This window comes from Heloderma suspectum, chromosome W (assembly GCF_057233095.1).
Source record: "Heloderma suspectum isolate Gila_16-S chromosome W, 16-S_ref, whole genome shotgun sequence".
Taxonomy (NCBI): domain Eukaryota; kingdom Metazoa; phylum Chordata; class Lepidosauria; order Squamata; family Helodermatidae; genus Heloderma; species Heloderma suspectum.
Genome location: NC_139475.1, coordinates 60489269 through 60508425, shown reverse-complemented (window position 1 = coordinate 60508425; position 19157 = coordinate 60489269). Strand labels below are relative to the sequence as shown.

At 44.9% G+C, this 19157-nt stretch overlaps 1 protein-coding gene across 3 annotated transcripts in view; it reads right to left on the bottom strand.

Moving 5' to 3' along the window:
- Positions 1-19157, bottom strand: part of LOC146334073 (endophilin-A2-like) — a 90350-nt gene that overhangs the window by 39181 nt on the left and 32012 nt on the right. For all 3 annotated transcript variants that reach the window (XM_084825168.1, XM_084825169.1, XM_084825170.1), the window contains 2 exons: positions 12633-12701; positions 1000-1072 (listed from right to left, as the gene is read on the bottom strand). In XM_084825168.1, the coding sequence (XP_084681294.1) occupies positions 1000-1072; positions 12633-12701 (142 nt within the window). The remainder of the gene's footprint in view (positions 1-999; positions 1073-12632; positions 12702-19157) is intronic.

The following is a 19157-nucleotide window of genomic DNA, read 5'->3' as shown; positions in this document are numbered from 1 at the left end:
AGGGAACCAACTGCTTTAAATTGCATTGTAGGAATGTAGTGATGTTTTTTTGCTGGAAGCCACTCCAAGTGCAACTGCAGAAGAGCAGGATAGAAACAAGTGGGACCTGCAACAAAATGGTGAGCAGCTCTCACTGCTAGGAACTTTGTCCAAATATTCAGCTGGAATTTGCTTCCTTCCCATTTCCACCCAAGGGTTTTTAGCCCTGCTTGCTGGAGCGACAGGGAAAAAGTCTGCTCCATCTTCTGTGTGCCATTAACAATGCTGACCAGTAAACCAGGGGTGGGCAACCTTTTTTTTTAAAGGAGGGGAGAAAAAGTCATGGTTTGCCCGCAAAATTCAGCAGAAACCCACTAGAGGCTTAGAAAGGGCACATTTCACTTGAAAACCAACTAAATTTGTCCATTCTGGGCCTCCGTAACAGCTACAGAAGCTCAGAATGGACAAATTTAACTTGTTTCCCCTTTTTAAAACCCCTTTTTTGCGATGTGGGGATATGTTTGTGCTGTTATTTCCAAGGAACTTTGGGGATCGCAGTATAGAAATATTTTAGATAAATACATAAATGGGAGGAAATTTTCCTTGAGGTAACCTGGTCCCAACTGGCACAGTGCTGATGATCTATGACCTACGTTGTGTTGAGTACTGAAGAATAGGTACTAAACAAAGGAAGTGAAATGAAGTTGTTGGCTGACAAAATGATCCTGGTGAGAATTCCTATGGGCTGCACAAATCATCTCTGTCGATTTTTCCATTACAGCTAAGCTCCATGTTTTCTGGTATCAACACTTTGTATCCAAACCACATTTATTTTCTTCCACTGGTGTCTTACTGCTCATCTAACAGCAAACAGTAATCATGCAATGTGCTCTTTTTGTGTTGTTGAAGATCTCTATGTTTCAACAGAATTAGTTGGGCGGGGGGGGGGGGGAGACAGCCGCTACACTTAAAAAAATATATAATTAAACCAAATTTAAAAACTTAAGGCATCGAACTTACCAGGATTGGGCTGGAGGTATTCTGTTGTCCTCGCCAATACTTCTGTGACAGCCTTGCTGGTGAGGTCTACTTTCTGCAGAAATGGAAGCAATGTAAGATAAAAGTTGGCAGTAGGAGAACAAATGGTGTGGTGAACTCTAATGGTTGGAGATATAACCAAACTGGAGAAGATTATTATTATCATTATTATTATTTCTTCAATTTGTAAGTTGCCCCATAGCCAAACATCTCAGGGCCACATACGGAATAAAAACAAACACAATAACGGTAAAAGAAGAATAAGCTAAAAATTAAGAAGGCCTAAGACTATTTGGTGGGTATGTAAATACACAGCACAATACACAATCAGCAATTACTCATCCAGTTTATACATTTATAGAATTGTTTTTTAAAATTCTAAACAAATTTTAAAATGTGACATGTTTCGGCATAAACTGCCAGCTCAGGTCACAAATGAGAATATGCTACAATGCTACTTATAAACTGAGCCAGAACCAATCAGGATCAGACCAACCCTCAAAGGGGGAAGAAAGATGACCCATCCACACCTGGGTCAAACAATCAATCAAGCTGCATTCACTACATTTCACATTTTAAAATCTGTTTACAATCTTTTATAATAAACTGGATGAGCAAAGATTGCCAGTCCTTTATTGTGGTTTGGAATGATGTGTCATGGGCATCGTACTGCATATTGCCTACCTATCGGTTTGTGTAAATGCATTAAAATGTCCTGGAACACCTAGTTAATATAGGACACAGGTGAGGAACAGTTTTGGCCCTGAGGGCCAGATAGCCTTTGAGCTCATCCTCAGGGCTGGATGTTGTCCAGGGGTGGAGCCCTCCCACTCAGCCCTGTGCCCTGATCTCATAGGAACCCTTTTCTGTGTGCAGAGAGAATGATTACTCTGTGCCTCTCTCTGCATGGGGAAAGGATAGCCCGTCAGCGGTAGGAAAAGAATGCCTCTCTCTGCTGCTGGGAGAGGGGGTGGGGCCCTCTGTGGGCCAGATGGAGAACCTTTGTGGGCCAGAGGTTTCCTACACCTGATATAGAAGTTATCACAAGCAGTGAATTTTCAGTTGTATTACTTTTAGGATATATTAATAACATGGAAGGAAAGATCCCCCCCTCCCCACACACACCCCATGAATAACTGCCTGGATTTTGACTGCAAAGTACAGGGAACAAGAACAACCATTTTTCACTGGAAGCCTGACAAAAGAGTCTTCAGCTCACTGTGCTAATGAAGAAAGGTTACATATTACAAGAGATTTTGGGAAGATAGGAGAACTAAAGGCAATAGCTGATTAGAACACTGGCACACCTATCATTTACCAAAAGAAATGCCAGATATATTTTTAATGTGCATTTTTTAACCATATCTGTATGCTGCTCAACAACAGATGTTCTCTGGGTGGTTAACAAATTATAAAGACAGTATTCACTGCAGTATTGTTAATGTACTTATTTTAATTGAATACTTAATAATTCTCTTTTTAAAGAGACAGTAGCAATGGCAAAAAGAGCAGTGCTTCACCTCCACATGTTAAAAATACCTTCCCTCCTGGATAGGCCACTGATTGTGTGTGTGTGTGTGTGTGTGTAAACTAACTTATACTGAGATAGACCACTGGTCCATTCAACACAGTATTGTGTACACTAGGGATGTTGGAGAAATCCACAATGAAATCAAGAGAGTTCAGATTTCTATGAATCCGACCTGCGACTCCGCAGAGGACCAGCTTTTCCCAAGTCACACAGAGTCTGTGCACTTGTGAACCAGTTTTTTTACTTTCTATGTTGCAGAACTCAGAGTCAGAGAGACCACGGAGTGAAGGAAAAAGAGTTTCTTTATTTAACGCGCGGGCTTAAGGCTGGAATCACTTCCAAAGAGCCAAAAGCCCCGATTTACATCAGCACATTGTTTTTATAGATATTGTGACACATAGGAAACGGCTCCTCCTCTCCCTCCCGTGTGGGGTTGCAGTCCTCAACATTTCTTCTCCTAGCACCATTGTTTATAATACAAGAAATGGGTTATAGGGTAGCCATGGTAAGCAGAGAACAGAAGAGAACAGCAGAAAACAGGATATACAATTGTATGACCTTTGACAAGACAAGGAATTCCTGTGTCTCGTCAGCTTACAGCAATATATTCCAGGGAGAAAGAGCTCAGCAAGAACATGAAGCATGATACTGCATGAGGCTACTTAGTCTGACCCCCAATATGGCTGCTACATTCCCCCCTTAAATGCATAATTTCATTACAATTATAGCATTTCATTACGCAAATAGACATTCTGGTTTGCGAAGCATAACACAGGACTCTTATAGCAACCCTCTTACTTAATATCTTGTTGAGCTATTACAGCGTAGAGGGCGGCAGTTTTACTAGCCGAGACATAAAACAGATTGGTTAAACAGTGCATAAGACAAGGAATGCAAAGGCATAACAGTATCTCTATGAACAACACTGGTAGAATTAGGATGAACAATGCCTTAAGCCAGCTAAGATCTGGAAGCCAACGGGTTAACCAATTTAGCCAATTGTTTTGTCCCATCGTTATGTTAGCTACTATATTATGCATGCAGATTATTGATTTGAACATCTACAGCATTACTATTATTAGTCAAATTAAATGATGGAGGAGAAAAAGATAAAAAAAAACCTGTTTGCAGGTATATCTCTTGGCAAACAAAGATGTTTTACTCCAGTGAAGTTAGCCAGGTGAAGCCAGTAATTATCAGCGAATCGCTGGGACAGATTTCCCTCTCTAGGGCAGACCCCCGTTTTTCGCACCTTATTAAGGAAACACAATGCAACACTACTAACACTACAACACGCATATTTGATCTTCTTTGGGATCTGACCGTACGCTGGGCAGCTATTCACCTGGCAAGCTGCAGTAGGGTCTAGTCCCCTTCTTCAATTCTCCAGTTGCAGGTCTGACCGTACGCTGGGTGGACAGTCTCCCGGTGTGCCCACAGTAAGGTCTAGCCTGAGTCTTCTTACTGCTTTTTCAGAATAACTTTTAAAGGATTTTTAGGATTTCTGGTCACAGTCCACTTTCCTTTTCGCTTTTTTTGACTCGTGTCCAATGTATTCAGGGTTTAACTCCAGCTACTTTTACAGCTGTGGGGGTGGAAAGTATGACAGTTTTTGGTCTTCTCCACTTGAGAGTTAAATGGTTATTTTTTCCCTCTTTAACTTATACTTCATTTCCTGGTTGGAAAGGATGAACTTCTGTGATGGGAATTGGGGGCTTATTTTTTAAGACAAAGCGACGCTGGGCTCGAAGAACTTTGCCCAGGGTTTGGACTTCTTGTTTAAGGCTAACGTTTGCTTGCTCTTGATGGCACTCCAGTATCAATTATGAAGTCAATGTCACGGCCCCTCACAGTCAATGTCACGGCCCCTCTCAAGCTGTCTTCTCTCTCGCCCGTTCTGGCTCCTTTGGTTTTCTCCTTTGTGTATTTGATTCATTTTATTTGGGCATTCATGCCACCAATATCTATCTTGTCTACATTGGGCACACTGGTTCTTTCTTAAGAATCCTCTGCCTCTGCTGGGTCTTCTTTTATTTTTTCATCCACATCTCCTTGGGCCTCTGGGTCGAGGGGGGTATACTGGCGATAGGCATCTAAAAGTCGCTCTAAGCACGCTCTGGGGCCTCGGTGGCACCTTGCAGCACTTTAGACACTTCGGTCATATTAACTGACTTCTTCATACCTGCCTTCATGGCTTCTAACAGCAGGGTTTGATAATGGGTGAGGTGCTCTAGCCCCGCTTGTATTTCGGGATTTCACCAGGGGGGGGTTTACTTACAAGGAGACTTTATTGGGTAACTTACAGCACACAGGCATACCTAATGGTTGGATCAGACAGCTTCTCTGAACCACGAGCTATTGGGCTAAATGGGTTTTATACCATACATGTTACCCATGAGGCAGCTCAACACTAGCAAGCATTTTCAGCATAGGCTAGAAGTGTTTGGTTCTCAGGCACAGCTTCCTGTAAACAAACTTCGCTTCCCAAGCAGAGTGCTTGATAACACTTTTTTTCATTAGTATGGGAAGAGAAATCTCTCTCTCTTTTGCTTTCTTTTTCTTGCTGATCTGCCTGTATTGCAGATCATGTTTTAAACTTTTTACATAAAACTTTCTGCTCCATGCACCAGCCTTGTCTCTTCATTTGTCTTTTTTCAAGTTAAACTCACTTACTTAAACCTTTCTGCCTTACACTAGTCCCAATGACACACATTTGGGATAGGCTCTTCTTCTCCTTCTAGTTACATTTTCTTCATCTTAAAGAACTATTACATTATTGTGGCTACTTTACCCCAGGTAATAAGCTCCAGGCATAATCAGCTGCTTCTAATTCACCCTGGGGGCAACTATGGCCACGCTTCTTCTCTACAAATGTTCTTTCTCTTTGCCTCTTGCCTTCTCGTTCTTCTTTTTTTCCCCCCTTCTCTATCTGTCTGCCACTTTCTCTATTTCTCTGTCTTTTTCTACTTGCCTCTGTCTTTCTCTACTTGTCTTTGTCTTTTCTCTTGTCATCCATTGGGAACCACACTCCGTATCATTTGGAGTTGCAACTAACACTAATCTGCAAATATCACATATATTTTATGATATCTGAGAAATCATAAAATATACACAGCAAACTTTTTCCTGCAATTTAACACAATGAATGGAAAACACTTCTTGCATGGTAAGGCATGATGGAGCAGATCCAGCAATTGGGGGGGGGGGGGAGCTCTCGGGGCTATCTATCACTAGACAAGCTAGCCAGGGATTTACAGTATCACACAGACACTCACAAACCTTTTTTCTTCTCTTCCCCTTCAATTTGGTACACGAAAGCAAAGTGCTGAAACTCAGGACGCTGGGGGGTGATGGGCATCACCTTATACTTGCATTTTTCAGGCAGCCATTAATCTTCGGGGAGGCGGTGGGGTGATTTGCAGGACTTCAAAGGCAAGCTTCTCACTTTGTTTGTATTTGTAAATCCCAAGCTCAAAACAGGACACGATGAGGTACAGGGCGGCCAAATCTTTGCTTTGGCACGGGCAACAAATAACTCAGGTCAGCTTTCTTCGCTGGGGTCTCAAACAGGAAAACAGTCTTAATTTAAAGTTGTAACATCACTGACAGCGTCAGCCAGCCAGCTACACAAATCTCACTGTTTTTTAAGACAGTTACTCCAATATCTTCTTTTCTTCTCAATCAGGTTGGGTCTCCCAGCTTACACAGTTTATTGCAGCTTCCAGGAGCACGGTAGTAGCGCGATTTTGGCTTGGCCAGGAACATGCTCTCTGGTTTCTCGGTCTCTTCAGCACACACACTCAGGCAGTCTAACACTGGACACTCGAATTAGTGAGACTTCTTCATTGCAGGGAATGCCACGGCAAAAGCTTAACGGTTACGCTCTTCAGAAATCATATAGCTGATGGTCTACAGGCTATATGAAATTCTAGGACAGTTCAAAGCTAAACACGGCTACCTTGACAGAGATCTTCATCGTGGTCTTTCTGCTTCATTCTGCTTTGGGACAGTCTTATGGCACACTTTCCACTCGAAGAAGGGTCTAGCCTGTGCCCTGGGGGCTGATTCTTCACTTTTATTCTCCATTTTGCACCTTCATCTTCTGGGTCTTCATTTTCAGTTTCTATTTCTTAGGGATTTCATCTCAATTAGGCGAGGTGATGATGTTGCATAACTCAGAATGTTGTGGGCAATTCTCCTGCCCCCCCCTCCCGGCGCACTAGGCTAACGGCTACTTCTTCGGCCTCACACTCCCACGCCTCGTTAAAAGCCAGGCTGTCCTGCAACATTTCTCTAATTAACAGCCTCAGATCTTGTTCTTTTTTTTCTCTCAGCTCGACCTTGAGCTTTTTGCTGTTTCCCCTCTCTATTCTGAATCCTTTTTAAAAAAAATATTTTTCCTTCTTTTTTAACATACATCTCAAGGGGGTGCAAGTCTTGCTTCCCCCACCTCCCATAGCCTCCCTCCTAAGATGAAGACGGACACAAAGAGGGAAGGGGATTGGTCAGCAAGTAAGGGGTCTCACTGGCCGACACAAAAGGAATTTCACACCACGCACTTTGCTACTGGCCTGGGCACCGGGACGGTCGACGGTATGCAACAGAAAACACAGTAGCCACTTCACACAATCATCAATTTCATCACTTCATTCATATGTCCCTGCCACCCACTTTCCCACTAGAGCGAAGCAGTTTCCTCAGCGTCCTGCTGAGTATTAGTGCCTGCTCGGAGGAGTGATCAAGTCCCCCCCTCCACCCCCACTCGGGTGGGTCACCTTTTGTATACGTATACTAACACTGGCCTTCTTCATAAGGCGGGGCCCTCTTTTTTTCTGCCCAGTGGCCTTTCTCCCGAAGGCGGGGCCCTCTTTTTACTCCATTTACTTGCCTTTCTCCTGAAGGCTTCCAATGTGGGTTTCAACTCAATTGCAGCTGCAGTATGGGCAGGGCTCAAGTTCCTTCCTCCGCTTCCCAAGGTTCTCTTGCCGCTCGCTGCCGTTTGGGCGGTCCAGGCGCAGGCTTTCTCCCATTCACCCGACAAAAAGGTCGGTGGCGCCAAGAAAGGGAGGCGTGCGCCAAGCTCTCCCTCCCGGTGCGGCGATTAAGAGCAGGCAACTGCCACCTCTCTGTCTCAGAGCCTGCCACATCCGAGTCACGGCACCATTTATGTTGCAGAACTCAGAGTCAGAGAGACCACGGAGTGAAGGAAAAAGAGTTTCTTTATTTAATGCGTGGGCTTAAGGCTGGAATCACTTCCAAAGAGCCAAAAGCCCCGATTTACATCAGCACATTGTTTTTATAGATATTGTGACACATAGGAAATGGCTCCTCCTCTCCCTCCCGCGTGGGGTTGCAGTCCTCAACATTTCTTCTCCTAGCACCATTGTTTATAATACAAGAAATGGGTTATAGGGTAGCCATGATAAGCAGAGAACAGAAGAGAACAGCAGAGAACATGATATACAATTCTACGACCTTAGCCTTTGTTGACAAGATAAGAAATTTCTGTGTCTCGTCAGCTTACAAACATATATTTCAGAGAGCAAGAGCTCAGCAAGAACATGAAGCATGATACTGCATGAGGCTACTTAGTCTGACCCCCAATATGGCTGCTACACTAGAATGTTATGCAAATTTAGTTAAAGAAAAATATGAAAAGTAAAAAAAAACACCACCTGAAAATGTGCATTTCCCCCATAGGCTAAAGCATGAAAATGCACATTTTGGGTGGATTTGCACATTTGGGGGGATTCACACATTTTTGCAAGCACAAATTTGTGCAAATGTGGGAAATTGGGGAAAATCCGATTCTGTCAATGGGTGGATGATGGAATGAAAGGCTTCGGACAATCTGTGAAGTGCGGATGGAACAGAGTTTACAAAATCCGTACATCCCTAGCGTACACCGGGGTGGCGAACCTCTTTCAGCCTGAGGGCCAAATTCAATTTCAGAGAAGCTCTGAGGGGGGGGCCCACATTCCATTGGTGGGTGGGGCCAGAGGCAAAGGGGGTGGGGCCAAAAAGACCCAGAAAAACCCAGTAATTTATAGCTTTAAAAGGTCTCTTAGTCCCAGTAACGTAAGCCTTAGGAGAGGCATTTCAACCTTTTAGAATGGGGGGAAAACTGCAAAAAAGCCAGGAAACCACCGAACGTTCAGTGGCTGGGGGAAAGGGTGTGGCTTCTGGTGAGCCCTGGAGGACCAGATTGGGACTCCAGATCTGAGGTTCCCCACTCCTGGTCAACACTGACTGGCAGCGGCAATCCTGGGTTCAGACAGGGTTGGCCTTTCCCAGCTCAACCTAAAGATGACAAGGATCGCACCTGGGATCTATTTATTTATTTACAAACATTTGTATACCACTCCACATCTAAACACATTCCAGAGAGGTGAACAACAAGAGATAAAATGAGCAAAAGATAAAAAGAATGAAACATGTTATTAAAATTATTCTTTAAAAACCGGAGTGTCAATAAAACTGAGGCTGGTTAACCGAGGAAGGCTTCCTGGAAAAGAGCTGTTTTCAGGAGGTGCCGAGAACAACCCAGTGTTGGTGCCTGCCTGACTTCCAGGGACAGGGAATTCCAAAGAAAGGGGGCCACTACACTTGAAGGCTCTTCTCCTGGTGGACTCCAGGCGGTCCATGTGGAACCACCAGGAGTATGCCCTCTGATGACCTCAGTGATAGGGCAGGTTGAGAGGTGAAAAGGCACTCTCTCAGGTACCCTGGTCTCAAGTTGTTTAGGGCTTCCATCACAGAGTGACAGCCCTTATCCAACCCTAGACTCATCAGAATGTCACACACACAGACATATGCACCAGGTACTCATATGTTCTTCAGCAAAGGAGATCGTTGCCTTGTCGTGGTGCTGGAGCTTGAGCACTTCAGTGACGCCATGAGCTAAACCGTGAAGGGACACCCAAGACGGGAAGGTCATGGCAGAGAGGTCAGACTAAATTCGATCCCTGGGGAAGGAAACGGCAACCCACCCCAGTATTCTTGCCATGAAAACTAAATGGATCGGTACAACTAGAGATATGTCGGTATACAATCGGAAGATGGGACTCCCAGGTCGGAAGATGGTCAGAATGCTACTGGGGAGGAACAGAGGATAAGTTCAACTAGCCCCAGATGTGATGATGCAGTTAGCTCAAAGCTGAAAGGACGGCTAGCGGCCGATAGTGCTGGTGGTGAACGACGAATCCGATGTTCTAAAGATCAACACACCATAGGAACCTGGAATGTAAGATCTATGAGCCAGGGCAAATTGGATGTGCTTATTGGGGAGATGTCAAGATAAAATATAGACATTTTGGGTGTCAGTGAACTGAAATGGACTGGAATGGGCCACTTCACATCAGATGACCACCAGATCTACTACTGTGGACAAGAGGACCACAGAAGAAATGGAGTAGCCTTCATAATTAATAATAAAGTGGCTAAAGCAGTGCTTGGATACAATCCAAAAAATGACAGAATGATCTCAATTCGAATTCAGGGTAAGCCATTTAACATCACAGTGATCCAAATATACGCCCCAACCACAGATGCTGAAGAAGCAGAAGTAGATCAGTTCTATGAGGATCTGCAGCACCTACTGGATAGTATGCCAAACAAAGATGTTATTTTCATTACAGGAGACTGGAATGCTAAGGTGAGCATTCCAAACGACACCTGGAATTACGGGCAAGCATGGTCTGGGAGAACAAAATGAAGCAGGACATAGGCTGATAGAATTTTGCCAAGACAACTCACTGTGCATAACAAACACTCTCTTCCAACAACCTAAGAGACAACTTTATACATGGACTTCACCAGACGGTCGACACCGAAATCAGATTGACTACATCCTTTGTAGCCAAAGGCGGCGGACATCTATGCAGTCGGTAAAAACAAGACCTGGAGCTGATTGTAGTTCAGATCACGAACTTCTTATTGCACAGTTTAGAATCAGACTAAAGAGAATAGGGAACACCCACAGATCAGTTAGATATGAGCTCACTATTATTCCTAATGAAGATGCAGTGGAGGTGAAGAATAGATTTAAGGGACTAGATTTAGTAGATAGGGTCCCGGAAGAACTATGGACAGAAGTTCGCAACATTATTCAGGAGGTGGCAACAAAAAACATCCCAAAGAAAAAGAAAACCAAGAAGGCAAGATGGCTGTCTGCTGAGACACTGGGAGCAGCCCAAGAAAGAAGGAAAGCAAAAGGCAACAGTGATAGGGGGAGATATGCCCAATTAAATGCAAAATTCCAGAGGTTAGCCAGGAGAGATAAGGAATTATTTTTAAACAAGCAATGTGTGGAAGCGGAAGAAAATAATAGAATAGGAAGGACAAGAGACCTCTTCCAGAAAATTAGAAACATCAGAGGTAAATTCCAGGCAAAAATGGATATGATCAAAAACAAAGATGGCAAGGACCTAACAGAAGCAGAAGAGATCAAGAAAAGGTGGCAAGAATACACAGAAGATCTGTATAGGAAGGATAATAATATCGGGGATAGATTTGACGGGGTGGTCAGTGAGCTAGAGCCAGACATCCTGAAGAGTAAGGTTGAATGGGCCTTAAGAAGCATTGCTAATAACAAGGCAGCAGGAGATGACGGTATCCCAGCAGAACTGTTTAAAATCTTGCAAGATGATGCTGTCAAGGTGATGCATGCCATATGCCAGCAAATTTGGAAAACACAAGAATGGCCAACAGATTGGAAAAAATCAACCTGTATCCCCATACCAAAAAAGGGAAGCACCAAAGAATGGTCAGACTATCGAACAGTGGCACTTATTTCACATGCCAGTAAGGTAATGCTCAAGATCTTGCAAGGCAGACTCCAGCAATTCATGGAACGAGAATTGCCAGATGTACAAGCTGGGTTTAGAAAAGGCAGAGGAACTGGAGACCAAATTGCCAATATCCGCTGGATAATGGAGAAAGCCAGGGAGTTTCAGAAAAACATCTATTTCTGTTTTATTGACTATTCTAAAGCCTTTGACTGTGTGGATCATCACAAATTGTGGCAAGTGCTTGGTGGTATGGGGATACCAAGTCATCTTTTCTGCCTCCTGAGGAATCTGTAGAACGACCAAGTAGCAACGGTAAGAACAGACCACGGAACAACAGACTGGTTTAAGATTGGGAAAGGAGTACGGCAGGGTTGTACACTCTCACCCTACCTATTCAACCTGTACGCAGAACACATCATGCGACGTGCTGGGCTTGATGAAGCCAAGGCTGGAGTTAAAATCGCTGGAAGAAACATTAACAACTTCAGATATGCAGATGATACCACTTTGATGGCTGAAAGCGAGGAGGGGCTGAGGAACCTCATGACGAAGGCGAAAGAAGAAAGTGCAAAAGCTGGGTTGCAGTTAAACCTCAAAAAAACCAAGATTATGGCAACCAGCTTGATTGAGAACTGGCAAATAGAGGGAGAAAACGTGGAGGCAGTGACAGACTTCGTCCTTCTAGGCGTAAAGATGACTGCAGACACTGAGTGCAGCCAGGAAATCAGAAGACGTTTACTTCTTGGGCGGAGAGCAATGACAAATCTTGATAAAATAGTGAAGAGCAGAGACATCACACTGACAACAAAGGTCCACACAGTTAAAGCAATGGTATTCCCCGTAGTAACCTATGGCTGCGAGATCTGGACCATAAGGAAGGCTGAGCGAAGGAAGATAGATGCTTTTGAACTGTGGTGCTGGAGGAAAATTCTGAGAGTGCCTTGGACTGCAAGAAGATCAAACCAGTCCATACTCCAGGAAATAAAGCCAGACTGCTCACTTGAGGGAAGGATATTAAAGGCAAAACTGAAGTACTCTGGCCACATCATAAGAAGACAGGACACCCTGGAGAAGATGCTGATGCTAGGGAAAGTGGAAGACAAAAGGAAGAGGGCCCGACCAAGGGCAAGGTGGATGGATGATATTCTGGAGGTGACAGACTCGACCTTGGGGGAGCTGGGGGTGGCGACAGCCAACAGGAAGCTCTGGCATGGGCTGGTCCATGAAGTGACAAAGAGTCGGAAGCGACTGACGGAATAAACAACAACACTCATATGTTACATTTCCATACTCACCTTTTCCATTTCTCTGAAGTCCTCATCTAGCTTAGTTCCCTCGGCCACTCCGACCTTCTCGCTGACCAGCTGCAAAACAAAAAGAACCCACAAAGAAGGTTTCGATAAGCAGCTGTTCAGCTAAAATTTGACACCATTTTTTATTTCAATACTTGATTTGTTTTTACACAAAGATACCAATACACCCCTTTAAAAACAACAGCTATTATGATGTGAACATCTTTCAGCACAAAGAACAGCAATGCTACAATATTTCATATCCTCATTTCAAACACAACCATCCCATTCCTACTTACACTCTTCAGAGTTACTCAAGATGAAACCCATCCAAGGTAGAACAAATTACCTATGGCAAATTTGCATCATCTTCCTCACCATATTTTTTAACTTGGTTTATAAAAAGAAAGAGGTTAGCATTAATATCACAGTATAAATTTAGGATTGAGTCTGCTGAGTCTTTTACACATTCCCCCTTTTTAGAGTCCACATATACTGGACACACACTCTTCAGAGGGCAGGACTAGAACCAATGGGTGGAAATTTCAGGGAAGCAGATTTTGGCTAAACATTAGGAAAAACATCCTAATAGAACAAGCTGTTTGACAGTGGAACAATCTACCACAGGATACTGTGGGCTCTTCTTTCCTGGAGGTATTTTAAGCAGAAGCTAGACCGGGGTCCCCAACGCAGCACCTGCACAGCTCTTCACTCCCTGCTCCCTTTAAAAAAATGTTTTTGATAAAAATTTAAAAATGTTAGGGCCTCAGGTTGTCCTTCTTGTTCCTGAACCTGCCGCTGAACAGCTGTTCAGTGGGCAGGAAGAGAAAGCAAGGCAAAGGGGGAGAGGGGAGATAAAAGGTGAGGCTAGAGGCCAGGAGCGGGGAGAAACAGCGAGATAAGGTGAGGGGGAGAGAAAGAACAAGGCTAGGGGCTGTCAAGGTTCCCCTGTTGCCTACTGAATACTCCAATAGTCAAAATCAACACTCAGACAAAAGGGCTGCTTTCCAAGGCTTTAATTCCATTTATCCTAATGAGGCATACAGATGCTAATTGCTTGAGACTCAGAGAAACTACAAAGAAACAGCCATCTAGGGATTTCTAAGGGTTAGGACATCAGTTGATCTCCATTTGGGAAAAACGTGGCAATTCTCTGAACTTAAGGGGTGGGAGGGGAAGATCTCCCCCTCTCCCGTGATGCTTCTGGGCGCAGCTGTTGACATCGAGCCAATCAGGCTGAGCGACAAAGCTCGGCCCCTGCGATCTCTCACTTGTGCCTGCGTCTGCGCCTCGCGTCTAAAAGTTCAGGTTGTCCCTCCCTTTCCACACCTGGTTCACTGTCGCTCCCAGGGATGTGAGAAGGGGGGGGGCTCCCCCTCCTGCTGCGCCTCTGAAGTCTGAGAGGATTCCTCCCCCACGAGTTGTCTCTCCTCCTCAGAATCAGAGCTGCTTTGGGACTCTATGGGCTCAGATACAACCATGACAGGGGCTAGCAAGAGAGAGAAAGAAGAAGGCTAGGGAGGGGGAAGGGAGATAAATAGCAAGGAAAGGAATTGGGTAAGAGAAATAGCGAGGCAAGAGGTTGGGGAGAGAAACAGTGAGGCTAGAGGCTGGGAGTGGGGAGAGAGAGGGAGAGCAAAGGGGAAAGGTCTGTGTGGACAGAAGAAGATTGAGTGGGCCAGGAAGCAACTCTTTCCCAGCCTCTACCCTGGCTATTTCTCCCTCCCACTTCTTTTGACTAGCCAGGCCCCCACAACAGCCATTATGTGAGTAGCCACATCCTCCATGGGAACCATTTTGTGGTGGTGGCCACAGCAGTTTCTCAAATTCCCACATATGCCTACGGGTCCAAAAAGGTTGGGAACCCCTACTCTAGATGGCCATCTCTCAGGGTTGTTGTTGTTGCAACTTGGATTGTGCAGGGGGTTGAACTAAATGACCTCAAAGGTCCCTTCCAACTCTAAAATTCTATGAGTATTTATACAGCTGTTTTCCAGTGCAAAACTGATACATGTTTATTCAGACATAAGGCCAACAAGGCTTACTCCCTTACACGTTTGTTTAGGATTACAGCGTTGAAGCGCTTATGCAAATGACTGAGGGGGTAGAATTATTTATTCCTTTAGTAAACCACTTCCTCCTCCAAAGAGTCAGTGGCTCCTTCCTCCAAGGAGCTGGACTGCATAGTTTCTCCACCCCCTTTTAGCCTCCTCACAAGAGCCCTGCGAGGTAGGACCTATGAGGCAGCAGAGGGGCTGGACAGCCTTGCCTGACATAGCGGCTGAGAAAGGGACAGTCAAGCGGAGTTCTCCACTGACTCAAATTGAAGTTTTGGGGTTGTTGTTTTTAGTCAGACATCAACTGCCCTGTGGGAAAAAAGACGGGGCAAGGGACACAGGAGCAGGCAAATGGAACAGCAGGGCATGCTCCAGTCAGGCTGCCCGCCCCCCCCGGCAAATGAGAGGGTGCCATTCCATCAGCCCTGCTCATAAACAAAGCACCAAGGACTAACCCTTCTATTTGCATGTAGTGCAGAAAGGCAGAGACAAAATTTCTGTGGGCAAACATGTAGCCAGCTGCTTGAGGGATGCTTGCTGACTTTAACGGTGGATGTGTGTGCGTTTGGCTTACGTGTTTCTTTATTCCCGTTGTGCTATGACCTATGGTGAAAACAATCAAAGTTACTTCTTGGCTTGATGCTGGAAAGCTGACTGTAGCTTAGTTTCTCCGTCGACACTAATAAAAACTGGGAGCATCTCTCAGAGAGAATGAGAGGGAGAGGAAGACTGGAACGAGGATGAACTGAATCAGCTGAAAATGCATGCCTCTCTCCTGATGGCACCTAGCACTGGAAAATAGCTGCGGCTCAGAGGCACTGATGTAATGCAATTGCACATGGATGAAATAATAAAAGGGGCCGTTGCCAATACGGATGTTAAAAGGGGATGCATGGGGAGGTACAAGACCCCGGTATGGTTTGTTTGGTACATCATTGTTGCTTTTTTAAAGGTTGGGATGTGTGTGTGTGGTGGGGGGGGGGATCTGCTCTGGCATATTTTACCAGATGCTCCGCTTTGGCATCCTTCCTTTTATTTCAAAGGAGGGACGATCGCAGGGAGAAGCGAAGGAGGGAACTGATGGCTCAAGCTAGCTAGCAGCTGCCTCTGGAATGGGAACAAAGCTGCCAGCACCAACTCAAGCAAAGGATGAGGTGAGAAAGTCCTTGCAGATAGGAAATGTTTGTTGTTCTTGTTCAGTCGTTAAGTCGTGTCCGACTCTTCGTGACCCCGTGGACCATAGCACGCCAGGCCTTCCTGTCCTCTGCTCTCTCCCGGAGTGTGCTCAAGTTCATATTCATTGCATCGGTGATGCTATCTAGCCATCTCATCCTCTGCCATCCCCTTCTCATTTTGCCTTCAATTTTTCCCAGCATCAGGGTCTTTTCCAGGGAGTTTTCTCTTCGCATTAGGTGGCCAAAATATTGGAGCTTCAGCTTCAGTATCTGTCCTTCCAGTGAGCACTCAGGGTTGATTTCCTTTAGGATGGACTGATTTGACCTCCTTGCAGTCCAGGGGACTCGTAAGAGTCTTCTCCAGCACCACAGTTCGAAAGCATCAATTCTTCAGCACTCAGCCTTCCTTATAGTCCAGCTCTCACAGCCATACGTTACTACTGGGAAAACCATAGCTTTGATTGGACGGACCTTTGTCGGCAAGGTGATGTCTCTGCTTCTTACTACGCTGTCTAGGTTTGCCATAGGTTTCCTCCCAAGGAGCAAGCGTCTTTTAATTTCATGGCTACAGTCACCGTCTGCGGTGATCTTGGAACCCAAGAAAATAAAACCTGCCACTGCTTCCACTTCTTCCCCTTCTATATGCCAGGAAGTGATGGGGCCAGATGCCATGATCTTAGTTTTTTTAATGTCGAGTTTCAAACCAACTTTTGCACTCTCCTCTTTCACCCTCAACAAGAGGCTCTTTAGATCTTCTTCGCTTTCTGCCATTAGGGAGGTATTGTCTGCGTATCTGAGGTTGGTGATAATTCTCCCGGCAATCTTAATTCCTACCCATGATTCATCCAACCCAGCGTTTCTCCTGATGTACTCTGCATATAAATTAAATAAGCAGGGCGACAATATGCAGCCTTGTCGTACTCCTTTCCCAATTTTGAACCAATCGGCTGTTCCATGTCTGGTTCTTACTGTTGCTTCTTGGCCCTCGTACAGGATTCTCAGGAGACAGGTAAGGTGGTCTGGTACTCCCATCACTTTAAGAGTTTGCCAGAGTTTGTGGTGATCCACACAATCAAAGGCTTTAGCGCAGTCAATGAAGCAGAAATAGACGTTTTTCTGGAATTCTCTTGCTTTCTCCATGATCCAGCGAACGTTGGTGATTTGATCTCTAGTTCCTCTGCCTCTTCAAAACCCAGCTTGTACTTCCAGTAGCTCTCAGTTCGCATACTGCTGAAGCCTAGCTTGTAGGATTTTGAGCATCACCTCGCTGGCATCTGAAATGAGCGCAATTGTACGGAAGTTTGAACACTCTTTGGCATTGCCCTTCTTTGGAATTGGAATGTAAACTGACCTTTTCCAGTCTTGTGGCCACTGTTGAGCGTTCCAAATTTGTTGGCATATTGAGTGCAGCACTTTAACAGCATCATCTTTTAGGATTTTAAATAGCTCAGCTGGAAGACTGTCATCTCCGCTAGCTTTGTTGTTAGTAATGCTTCCTAAAGCCTGCTTGACTTCACTCTCGAGGATGTCCGGCTCAAGTTCAGTGGCCGCACTATCATGGCTATCAGGGACATTCAGATCTTTCCTGGATAGTTCTTCTGTGTATTCTTTCCACCTCTTCTTAATCTCATCTGCTTCTGTTAGGTCCCTGCCTTCTTTGTCCTTTATCATGCCCGTCTTTGCACAAAACGTTCCCTTGAGATCTCTGATTTTCTTGAAGAGATCTCTAGTCTTTCCCATTCTGTTGTTTTCCTCGATTTCTTTGCATTGTTCATTTAAGAAGGCCTTCTTGTCTCTCCTTGCTATCCTCTAGAACTCTGCATTCAGTTGGGTATACCTTCCCCTTTCTCCCTTGCTTTTCGCTTCCCTTCTTTCCTCAGCTACTTGTAAAGCCTCCTCAGACAGCCACTTGGCTTTCTTGCATTTCTTCTGCTTTGGGATGGATTGAGTTGCTGCCTCCTGAACAACGTTATGGACCTCCGTCCATAGTTCCTCAGGCACTCTGTCTATCAGGTCTAATCCCTTAAACTATTCGTCACCTCCACTGTATATTCATAAGGGATATGATTTAGGTCATACCTGAATGGTTTAGTGGTTTTCCCTATGTTCTTCAATTTAAGCTGAAATTTTAGAAGAATCAGCTCATGATCTGAGCCACAGTCTGCTCCAGGTCTTGTTTTGACTGACTGTATAGAGCTTCTCCATCTTTGGCTGCAAAGGACATAATCAATCTGATTTCGATATTGACCATCTGGTGATGTCCATGTGTAGAGCCGCCTCTTGTGCTGTTGGAAAAGAGTGTTTGCTATGATCAGCGTGTTCTCTTGGCAAAACTCTATTAGCCTTTGTCCTGCTTCATTTTGTACACCAAGGCCATGCTTGCCTGTTATCCCGGTTATTTCTTGACTTCCTGCTTTAGCATTCCAATCCCCTATGATGAAAAGGACATCTTTTTTTGGTGTTAGTTCTGGAAGGTGTTGTAGGTCTTCACATCATTCTATCATTTTTGAGATTGTACCCCAGTACTGCTTTTCCCACCCTTTTGTTGACTATGAGTGCTACTCCATTTCTTCTAAGGGATTCTTGCCCACAGTAGTAGGTATGATGGACACCTGAATTAAATTCGCCCATGCCTGTCCGTTTTAGTTTGCTGATTCCCAAGATGTCGATGTTCAATCTTGCCATCTCATGTTTGACCACCTCCAGCTTACCTTGATTCATTGATCTGACATTCCAGGTTCCTAAACGATATTGTTCTTTACAGCGTCGGACTTTCTTTTCCACATATTGTTCTTTACAGCATCGGAGTGTCCTTTTGGCTTTGGCCCAGCCACTTCACTCTTTCTGGCGCTACCTGGAAATTCCCTCTGCTCTTCCCCAGTAGTATATTGGACACCTTCCGACCTGAGGGGCTCATCTTCCGGCCTCGTATCTTTTAGCCCTGTGATACATTCCATGGGGCTTTCTTGGCAAGAATACTGGAGTGGGTTGCCATTTCCTTCTCCAGTGGACCACATTTTGTCAGAACTCTCTGCCATGACCGGTCCATCTTGGGTGGCCCTGCACGGCATAGCTTATGGCTTCACTGAGTTACACAAGCCCCTTCGCCACAACAAGGCAGTGATCCATGAAGGGGAGGAAATGGTTAACACATTCATATTCCCCAAACAAGCTGGTTAGTTCTATCTCCCCTCCCCACCCCTTCCGACAGCTCATCCGCTATAGAGGCTGCATATATTATGCTGCGATTGTGTGATAGTGTGAAAAAGCACTTGAGTATCTCAGCGTTTTTTCTT